The sequence below is a fragment of the Trachymyrmex septentrionalis genome, unplaced genomic scaffold (genome assembly GCF_001594115.1).
Source record: "Trachymyrmex septentrionalis isolate Tsep2-gDNA-1 unplaced genomic scaffold, Tsep1.0 scaffold232, whole genome shotgun sequence".
Classification (NCBI taxonomy): Eukaryota; Metazoa; Arthropoda; class Insecta; order Hymenoptera; family Formicidae; genus Trachymyrmex; species Trachymyrmex septentrionalis.
The window spans coordinates 86,261-97,543 of NW_017305389.1; the positions used below are offsets into that span (position 1 = coordinate 86,261).

Genomic DNA, 11,283 nt, shown 5'->3' on the forward strand with positions numbered 1-11,283 from the left:
CCGAATTGGTTTTATAGATCACCAAATCTTTTTCCCAATAAAAGTACAAAAAAATATTGGCCACGCTAAATTTGACGAGAAAATCGAGGAAAAAATTAAAAGTTCACTTTATTTCAGCTCTCATAACTATTATCTCAGGTTATAATTCCCTTAGTGCAGAAATTCTGTAGGTCGTACGTACCAAATGATACCTTCCCCGGAAGCGTATGACATGCACAAACAATCCTGAGTTTGTGAAATTATGATCGAAGACCTAACAAAAAAGATTTTCCAAAATTAAAGTCGTATTTTTTGTGTAACCATTACTTTTTTCCTCTTTTACAGATTTAAAAATCTTTTTCCACAATTAAAGTATACACATTAATACGTGTCTGTGAAGTGGAATTTATTTCGACGAAAAGAACGACAAAAAATTTCGAAATTAAAATTTTAAGAAAAATTTTTTTTTGTCGTCTCGGCATAAACTCCACCTCACAGACACATATTAATGCGTATACTAGAAAAAGATTTTTTCGAATCTGTAAAAAAGGAAAAAAGTAATTGTTAAACAAAAATTATGATTAGTTGGTAATAGAAATGGCTTTAGGATCCTCTTAAGACTTGAACTTAGGTAATGGCTTATTTTGGAAAGCTCATTAAACAGTTTAAGTATTTTGCAAGGCATTTTTCACATAGACTATTTGTATATGTGTGTCGATTAAATTTTATGTGTATGTATGCATTTATTATAACATATAAATAAATGTAGTCCAACTAGACGATTAATTCTCCAAATTATTTCATCTCATATATGACGGAATACATCGCAACTCAAAGAGTCAAAGAGATCCTTTCTTAAGATGGATGGCTCGATCAAACGGCGATTGCGAAGCCACGGAAAACATAACGCGCTATCTGTGCATAGAACTGGAACAGACACAGAACGGCAACCTTCATCTGCGGGGGATAAACGAAGAGAGAGAGAGAGAGAGAGAGAGAGAGAGAGAGAGAGAGACGCAATAAAGCTAGACGAATGAGACAAGAGCGAGACGAAGCGAGAAGAGCGGGTGGATTGCCGAAAGGAACACAGTGTGTCCGCCGACGCCCGTCGACGCTCGGCGTCGCTCGTGCGGTTCCGTCGCAGCGAGGCGGGGTTTAGGCGGGGTCGATACGAGGCGCCTTCTCTTTCCTGTCTTTCCGTACGGTGTTATTCTCAATCGCATGGGTATTCCAACATCACGGCGACTATCATCCGCTATTATATGCAATTGTCTCTATATGCTCTCTCTCATTCTTTTGTTAGCCTTCTTTTTCTTTCAATAATCATCAATCGTACCGTACTGACCGTATTACAAGTCGATCGGAGTAGTTACAGATTACAGAGCAACATTACATCGCGGCGCGTCGGTTTGCGCGAAAGTCGCGTGCGGTGCGGAGAAAGGGGAAACAGAGGGAATTGACGGGATGGGAAACCCGAGAGGGGAAATGGAGTCTCTCTCTCTCTCTCTGTCTCTCTCGCGCGCGCGCGCGCCCTTCGGTTCAGCTCGTGCCGGTCGATCAGCGGTGCGGGTGACTAGAGGACGAGGACAGCGAACCGAGTAGCAACAAGGAACGCGCAGCGCGGTCGGAGCACCGACAGGCGACACGGTGATCGGAGCAAAACGAAAACGCGCGTCGATCGGTGACAGTCAACACGACACGACACGACACGACACGACGAGACGCGACGAGACGCGACGCGACGCGACGCGGCGCGGCGCGACGACGGCTGGTGCGCGACACGCATGCATATGATTGTTGCGTCATTAGCCATGACGAGCAACGCGGGGACGTGATGTTACGTGGCCGCTATCACCGTGCGTTGCTTATCTATCCAGAGTCGCGAAAGATTCGACGACTCGCGCTTGCATACGTCACGTACGAAAAGGAGAATCAACGCTGGGAGCAACGACTACGAGCGACGAGCTCTATCGGACGCCTCGGTGCCGTGGCCGGGGCCGGGGCCGGGGCCGGGGCCGGGGCCGAGGCGCCGTTGCACGCCGACGGACGGAGCAGCGTTGCCACTTCCTCGCCGCGGCCGCGGTCGCGGCCACCGCCACCGCCGTTGCACCGTCGTTGCCACGTCCGCCGCCGTTACGTTCCACCGCTGGGAACGACGACGACGACGACGACGACGATCACTTCTGCCACGCTGCTGGTAAGCTGCTACTGCTCCTGCTCTTGCTTTATATGTATTTTCTTTTTCTCTTTCTTTCTCTCCCTTCTATCCTCCCTCCCTCCCTTTCTCTCTCTCTCTTCCTCTCTCTCTCTCTCTCTCTCTCTCTCTCTCTCTCTCTCTCTCTCTCTCTCTCTCTTCCTCTTTCTACAGAACGATGCGTGCATGAATCGGAGTGACACGCCGCGGCCGCGCGGTTCCAATTCGGTATATGCGACACGCAGTACTATGGTGTGTATATTTGTGTGGTGGTGGTGCTGTAACGCGCTGCTCGGTAATGGTAGTAGGGAGCCATGGTAATCTATGGCCCGAATAAAAGACATGATTTCTCACCTGACAAGACACGCTCGCGACCTCAGACGTTTAGATCTTAACGAGTGATAAAAATGCTTTCAATATACACGTGATTGTATGCGTCGATCGGAGTCGCGATATCTCTTGGATTAAGAAAATAGTATGAAAAATAATATAGGTAACGTGGATATATCTCCCATGATTATTGCGTTATTAATTTACTTACGTTGCAAGGATATGACGAAATAAAACGTTGGAAATGGAAAAGATTCACATGCATTGCTTACTTGATATTTCCTCTATTTAAATGTATTGTATTAAAATTGAAAAATTTATTTTAATTTAATGAAATTTCACGTAAACATGAAATTATTAGATGATCATTTAATATCAGCAATATACTTTTTACATTTTTGTCCGACTCTTTTATTCGATATTCGCGTTTGAAGTTTTGATGAACTGATTTTTCAGAATATTCAATGGCAATTTTATTTTTTAATCGCATTGTCATTTTGTATTTTGCGCTTTCATGTAGTAGCTAAATAAATATATTACGATATGTGTTAAAATATACATAATCATAAACGCGCACAGATTGAATCCATTTTATTTTCATTTTAGGTTAATTTTAATTTAAAAAAATAAAATCGGTACATTAACGCTGCAATTTGGCAAAGATGAAAATAGTATCTCTTATACATAAAGTATTAACCAATCCACTTCACTACAGTACATTTAGTTATAATTTATCGGCATATTTGGCACAAATCTATTTTACCAAACGTGAAACACGAACAATTTATTCGTTATTGCAAGAGAGATTATTCATTTCCTCATATTTTCTCGTTGACGTCAATATCTAGATGTACATATATCGAAACAGAAATTTTAAATATAGATATATTATGAATAAGTATATTATGTATACTTTTATCACCTATTTATTTTTCATATCGATCGCCACTGTGTGTATCTCTAAAGTCTAGACATATTAATTCAAAAATCTCGAATACACTGAGAATTTTATTCATAACTTTAAAAGTCCTTTCACATTATGATTTTGAATGCAATCATATGTTTACGATTTCTTTTAAAAAATTAACGTTTTTAGGGATGCGCCAGATCGTAAAATTATCGAATATTGGATATCGGATATCAGCTTTTTTTTAGACGTCCCGGAATCCGGCCGGGTATCCGGAAAATACCTGATATTCAACTCGAAAAATTGCCTTCTCGGATGTCGGATATCAGATATTTTCCGGATATCGAGCCGGATTTCGGGACAATGTCTAAAAAAAAGCTAATAAAAGATTAAGCTAATAAAAAAGAGTAATAAAAGGAAAAGGAATTGTAAGGGAAAAATATTGATAATAATTAATGATTTTAATGTTATCGTCCGAGTTTGATTATCAATAGAGATGATAACTGTAGAGAAAAAGATTGTAATTTTACAGCAATATATAAGATCTTATAGCATTATTAGGTTAACATGCCGAATAGGAGAAACAGCTCCGAAGACTTTGACATATGTTGTCAAGGTGATGACCCTGAGTAACTTCCATCAAGTTTTAGCCGTCATTCATTAAAATTATTAATAAAAGAAATTTGAAAAATGATGTCCCTTTCTACTATATAAAACAGAAATTTTCCGCTTTAAAGTATATTTTACAACTTTCGACGCAAAGCGACTCTCACCTCACCTGCCCCCCTGTTTAGGGGCGCATGACTTTCACGCGAAGCGACTTTTAGTCCATCATCCCCCTTCTAGAGTTATATAAGAAATTATGTAAGAAAATATTTTGCGTTGTTAAAGAAGGGAATTTGTTTCATTGGAGCACAGTTGTGTCCAAAAGTTAAGTTTTATTGATAAACTTTTTTTGTTAATAACTATTTAACGAATAACGAGCGACGGCTAAAACTTGGTCAAGGTCACTTAGAGTCATGACTTCGACAACATATGTCAAAGTCAAGGTCATCGGAGCTGTCTCCCCTATTCGGCATGTGTTTACCCATTATTAGTATGCACACTTATTTATAGAACATTTATATATATAATAAAAAATCAACAATTTCATGATGTATTATTCAAATATTTATTATGTTAACAATCATAAATTTATATAAATTCGATAATATCAGCGTGCTTCAATTACTTTCAAGACCCTCGGAGCTCTTTTTATGGACAAAAATTTGACCAGAATTGACCGGTCTTTAATATCTCATCGGTGGCATGATGTGTCATTTTGTCCTTCTTTAATATTCGATGAACAACGACAAATGATACATGTGCTTCATGTGTAATTCGGAACACGCTCTATCCTATTCGTTTATGTCTAATGAATGATAAAAATAGAATGACACGCTGATACTGTTGATATCGCTTCTCGAATACAGTTCAACTAAGACTGTAAATATTTGGATAATATATCACTAAATTGTTAATTTTTTTATTATATATATAAATGTATAATAAAAAAAAGATACTTTTTTTTCCTCAAAAAGAAAGATATTTCTTTTTTTTTTTTTCAAACAGAAAGAACTTCTTGCACAATTTATCTTTTCTTTTTATTTTTCTAATGTAAAAAGAAAAAGATGAAAGACGAACTGTGTACGAAGTTCAGCTGAAAAAAATGGAAGTCTGCATCAGTGATGCAAATTTTCAATATAAAATTTCAACCGGATATATTCCTGTATACTAATGATATCCGACCATCCGGTCGGATAATAAAAAAGTGCCGGATAATACCGGACATCAGATACTTTCCCGATATCTGATGTATTTCTAGTTTTTAATAATCTAGAATACACATATATCCGATCATTTATAATCGACACAAAACATCAAAACAAAAAATATTTAAATGTAAAATATTTAAATGTAAAATATTAGAATAAATATTAATATAGTAATTGTTATGTTATACACATGTGTATATATCGTATTGTAATATCATCCCTTCTGTAATAAAAAGCAGCTAGACAAAAATAATATCATTGATATTGATATTAAAGGATATTTTGTTAATTTGCCTTGTTGCATACAATTCAATAATTGTGCGAAATATTTAGTATTTATTTTTTTTATTTATATATGTCACTTAATTTTCAGACATTGTCACAGATGCACAATATTCAATCAATATATGAAAAATAGTTTTATAAATAAGAACAATATAATCTATATTAATTATTAACTTTCATATATTATACATATAACTAAATATTACCTATATCTATCTGTCATTTTGAAACTTGTAGTACTTATAATATTTATGTATCGCATACTAATCAAAACAGTTAGGAAATGATTTCAATGGGTCTTTTACATCTTCAACTTGGATCAGCATTCACAAAAAAGTGAGAATTTCTTCATCGGATATCCTTTCTCGTTTCTTCGATCAGCCAAAAAATAGAATGCGCATTATTCGAGCAAATCGTTTCTTTCGCGATAGGTATAAAGACTGAAGTCTTGAAGATCGATCCGAATTCGTCTGACCTCGCAAATTTGTTTATTCGGCGCGAGCGATGACACGTGACTCGATTTCTGACGAGTCATGGCATATGAGGAACGTTTTCTAGACTTGGTACCCGTATCTTCTCTCTCTCTCTCTCTCTCTCTCTCTCTCACTCATTCTTTCTTATGGATAGAGAAGGAGAAGGAGAGGTAGGAGAGAGAGAGAGAGAGAGAGAGAGAGAGAGAGAGAGAGAGAGAGAGAGAGATATGCTCATCCCTTCCCTTGCGTGTCTAGCCTTGGCGGATCATTCACAGACTGGAATCGCTTTCGCACAGATTCATACGTCCAACATTATACCAACAGGGCACAGATAATATATATGGTGGTGGTAGTGATCAACTTTCGTTTTCGAAAGTTCATTAACCCATCGCAACACGTTATGCCATCACAGTAGCCAATCGGCGTAGCATCTTACTATTTCACCGAAATTATTTTTCAGAACTGCGTTTCACAAACTCTTGCACAAAAGGCGCACAACGGGAACTAATTGTTACATTTAGCGACGCTTACATTCGAGTAGTCAGAGTCTCATAAGTAAACATATTAAGAAATAAAAAACGAATCAAGAAACGATAAAAATAAATTTTTAATAACTGTTGTTGCTGAAGATAATTATGCACATTTAAGATAATTATATATATAGATGTGTTTTTTGAAATTGATATGCGTAAACAGGTATTAGACACAATTACGCCACTGTTATTTGCTTACAATTAATAATTTCTTTATCGTTTTGTGATCTAATATAATTTTAATGATGATGTATGAGGAATTGCAAATAGGATATTTATTATCTTTTGTTCATAATCTTAACTTTACACATAGAATATGATTATAATGTAGAGGAAAATCGCTGATACTAACATAGGTCTCCTAAAGTGACACCCCCTTATTTCTCAGAAATTAACTATTGCACTTTATTAATGTTGCATTATTAATATTGAATTTATTTATTAATAAAAACATGATTTGTGTAATTAATTAAAAAAGTGTAAACGCATAATTTATATATTTGTGGCTTATTTTTATACGAAATCAGTTAAAAACGAATTCCACGAATGCGAAAATAAAATTCTTACGATTTTTGTTTACAAATTGCATAATTAAAATAATAGTGATATATTACTATATTATTATTATTAATACTATATATTATTATATTAATAATATTACATCGTTTTAAATGCTTGTAGTTTTCTAAATCAGTTTTATATATATTATTTTCTTTCTTAGTTTTTTCAGAATACGATTTTAAATATAAAATTAAATATAAAGGGATGCAGCGTAAACCGACATACCTGACTGTAAAACAAATCATGAGCTAATTTAATCTTTGTAATGTTGCATTATAGTGTCAAATAACTCTATCAGAGCTGAATGCAATGGCATATATAATAAAATCCTTGAAAAACTATCGCGTTATTTGCATCTTGCAGAACAGCATAAAGTAAATATGTATACAATTCAACAAAAATGTTTTATATTGAAGTGAAAAGATTCTGGAAAATCTTACACATTGACTTGTAAGTATTTTATTCAGATAATTTCTATAAAAGAAAAAAGAATAGGAATATGTGGCATTACTGTCCGCTGTGTCAGTTTTGGAGCCCATTTTGTCAGATGCAATTATTTTTATTAATTGCATCAATTAATTAGTAGTGACGATTAATTAATATTTATTATATATTCATACATTTAAAAGTGAGTTTTTGTTATTTTTTATTGTTTTTTTTTTTTCGTTTAGTCCCGGCAATTTTATGTATGGGAGTGTTAAAACTAGTGTCACTTTTGCTTTAGTAGATAAGAAAAGAAGAAAAGTAAGCGTGAGTTGACCAATCGCAATCGTTGGTCATTCTTGAAAATGGTAGGTTACGTTAAGAAGAGTACTCGAATGTGATCACTGTCTTCTAGTTTGCATTCTTTTATACGGCATATGGGGCCTTTAGCTATTCTTGTCATTGATGTCGAGTATCAGGCCGCACAAATGAAACAGTCGCACGAACGAAATTCGTATACAGCGACATACACTTACATCTGAATACCGCTGAGTCGTCAAGATTGGCGTGTTTACCGGCTTGAAGTATTACATTGGTTCTTCGATGAGCGCGCGCGCGCACGCGCGAGAGAAAGAGAAAGAGAGCGGGGGAGGCGGGGGGGCGGAGAAGGGAGACAGAGTAGAAAAACCATCCCCTTTAAGAGATAGACCTTAAAGTCTCGACCTACGTCGGCATGTTTCCCCTGATGTCTCTCGCGAGGGACATTTGTCCACGCACGTCTTACTCAGCACGCACGTCGGCATCGTGCACCGATGCACATGAAAATCGCGTGCCGTTCATCGCGTCAGCGTACTTGTGGCGCTGCAATGGGAATGCATACACGTAGCGAATACACGTTGCTGCTCGCGTTGCTAGGTAGTGTTGTGTGTATTTCCACAGGTGCATCAACAGTGAGTTGCACTACTGATTATTGCGCATCTTATCACCGACGTTCATCGTGATAACGTCATGGTGATTCTTAAGCTGTCACATAAACTGCACTAATTTGTTCTGAAATAAAAAATCCTAATTCGGGTTTCATAATCTACTTTGTTTTAAAGAATCTAATTTATATACATATATATTTCATTTTTGTTCTGTTTCGTTAAAAAACAAATCGTTAAAAATTTATATACATATTGCGAAACCATATCAAAAACGTAGAACTTGGAAAACAAATGTAAGATAGTCTCATGTATTAGTATTAGTTTTAATTATTTATCGGAACTAATTTATGTTTATAGAAAATTGTTTAAAATTAATTTCCATTGCGAATATATTAATTCCATAAATATATTAAATATGATAATAAATAAGATTAAGAGGACCCAAGATGGTTTTTTTTACAACAGAATTAAAGATTAAAAAAGAAAAGTTAATAATTATCGAGCATGTGTCAATAATAAGTCGTAACTGTATCGGCAGCTGTATTGTTCACTATATAGATTATTGATTAATAATCGATTGGCACAGCTGTTTCAGCACAGATTAACAACATGGAGGCAAAGGAGAGGGAAAAGCCGTTGGTCAAAGATTTGAACGAACATATCGTGTGCCCCCTGTGCAGAGGATATCTCATAGACGCTACGACTCTTGTGGAATGTCTGCACTCCTGTTAGTATTTTGCTCAATATAATTATTGCTTGTCGTTAATCATCGAGCGATCACGTTGTAAAAAAAAGTAATATATAATAATTGATTAAAGACATGATATTTGTATAAGAGAGAAACAAATGTAATACAAAAAGAATTTTTCTTCGGAATTATTATATTTAGAATATTTTTAAGCCTCTTTCTCAATATGTTTTTCTTAAGGCTTCTGAGATAAAAGGCATGTAATAAAAATTAACGTGTCACTTCTCGTTTCTGACGTCACACTTTAATATGGCTGTGGTGAGTACTCAGGAGTATTAAGGGGATGCTAAACCGATTACCGAATTTGATCGAGGTCGATAGTACAAACTTTTTAAATTTTAAATTCGATAATAGTGGTGACATCTTTGATTAATTTCTTACATTATATTATATAATATACATATATCATTCTATCTTACTTAAACGCATACATCTATCCTTATCTAACATATGCCAGCACTATCTATCGCAAGATAGATTCAAGATTTCACTCGGTGAAAATACTTTTTTTCTATAACTTCAGTCTTAGTTCTACAAACTCGGTATCGTTCGTTCCAGTAATGTGATCTCAGCTACACGCTTATTTTTAAGATATGAACTCTAAAACTCTTGTATCAAGCAAATATATACTTGAGGTGACAGCTGTACCAGCCAAAAGTAAATGAATTTTTTTAACTTTTTTTTTATTTTCTCATGAAATTCAGTGCAACTGAGGTCTTGTTTGTGCATACTTTAACGTAATAACACTTTTGCAATCCGTAAATCGAATTCGGAGATTTTTCACCGAGTAGAAATGATGGTTTAACAGATGGCTTTAACATCCTCTTAAACAGCAGGTCATATTTTGTAACTAGCAATTGATACCATGCGATAGTTATTTTCTGTATTCATCCTTGCCCCTGCATTTATACACGAATCATGTTTTTAATAACATTTTTTCAAATCTGGAAAAGTTAGCATATTCTTTTTCAATCATTATCACTTTATCAATTATTATTATTATTAAATAACGCGATGTAAAGTCAGTTTCAAATCAGTCATATTAGGTATCTCAATTTTGATACGCCGTGGTCATTCTTTCTCACGCTCATTGCGGACGCGGATCATCAGTTTGCAGAGGTTGTATCGTTCGACGTCTGAGTAGTGGCGCCCGCGCGTGCCCCGTGTGTAGCGTCGCGACGTCACCACCTCTCTTGCCGGATACGCTGCTCCAACGGCTGGTGTACCTTGCGGTGCCTGGTCTCTTCCGGTCGGAGCTTGAACGTAGATGCCATTTCCGTCTGGTGAATCCGCAATGTCCGCCGTTGGCACCGCCCGTGGGTGCTCTCGAACTTACTCTGGATGATCTCGTCAGTCTGAGTTTGCAAGAGCTAGAGGACACGGAAGATGAAATGCCGAAGAAAGAACGCGGCTCGTCGAAGAAGGATGTGTCGATGGAGAACAAAAGTAGAAGCGGAAGCACGAGGTATCTCAAGTGCCCAGCTGCCGTGACAGTACGTCATCTGGTGAGACTGCTAGTGCTGAAAAGAGGTTGGGAAGAGGCTAACGCGACCGTCAACGGTGTCATTAATAGGATAAAGATTTTATACCAGAAACATGAGACGCAGCACCCCGACGAGTTAAATATGTATCCGCTGGATCCCTCTTGGACACTTCTAGATCTTGCTTGCATATTTCAATGGAAGAGGGTAAGTTTACACACATATCTATATATTGACTTAATATACCGCGCGACTGTTTTCGTTGTTGGCGTTCGTTTTCATATAGATATCAGAATGATATCGAATAATAATGTAATATTACAAATCAAATCTACATTAAACTTTCAATATTCGAGTTGATTTGACCTAAATTTTCCTCCTGTTTCTATAATATATTTTTCTGTGTGTTTTTTATAAAAATGAGATAAAAGAGACTCACGCACGCACGCACGCATTACGTACGTGATTTTTTATTCAATATTTTTAGAATGTAAGGATGTATGGGTGATATTTCAACATAATAACAAAATTATAAAAAAATTAAGGATATTCTAAATCACATTTAAAAATAATACAACAAATTTGATGACGATTTACTATCTGAATCATAAGTTATATATATATATATA

General features: G+C 36.1%; 1 protein-coding gene across 1 annotated transcript in view; it reads left to right on the forward strand.

Annotated features, from left to right (window-relative positions):
- The first annotated feature begins 1,012 nt into the window (after window positions 1-1,012).
- LOC108748567 (polycomb group protein Psc-like) overlaps window positions 1,013-11,283 on the forward strand; it is a 13,991-nt gene continuing 3,720 nt past the window's right edge. The window contains exons 1-4 of the mRNA XM_018486798.1: window positions 1,013-1,068; window positions 1,857-2,176; window positions 9,012-9,152; window positions 10,284-10,861. Of these exons, the coding sequence (XP_018342300.1) occupies window positions 1,013-1,068; window positions 1,857-2,176; window positions 9,012-9,152; window positions 10,284-10,861 (1,095 nt within the window). The remainder of the gene's footprint in view (window positions 1,069-1,856; window positions 2,177-9,011; window positions 9,153-10,283; window positions 10,862-11,283) is intronic.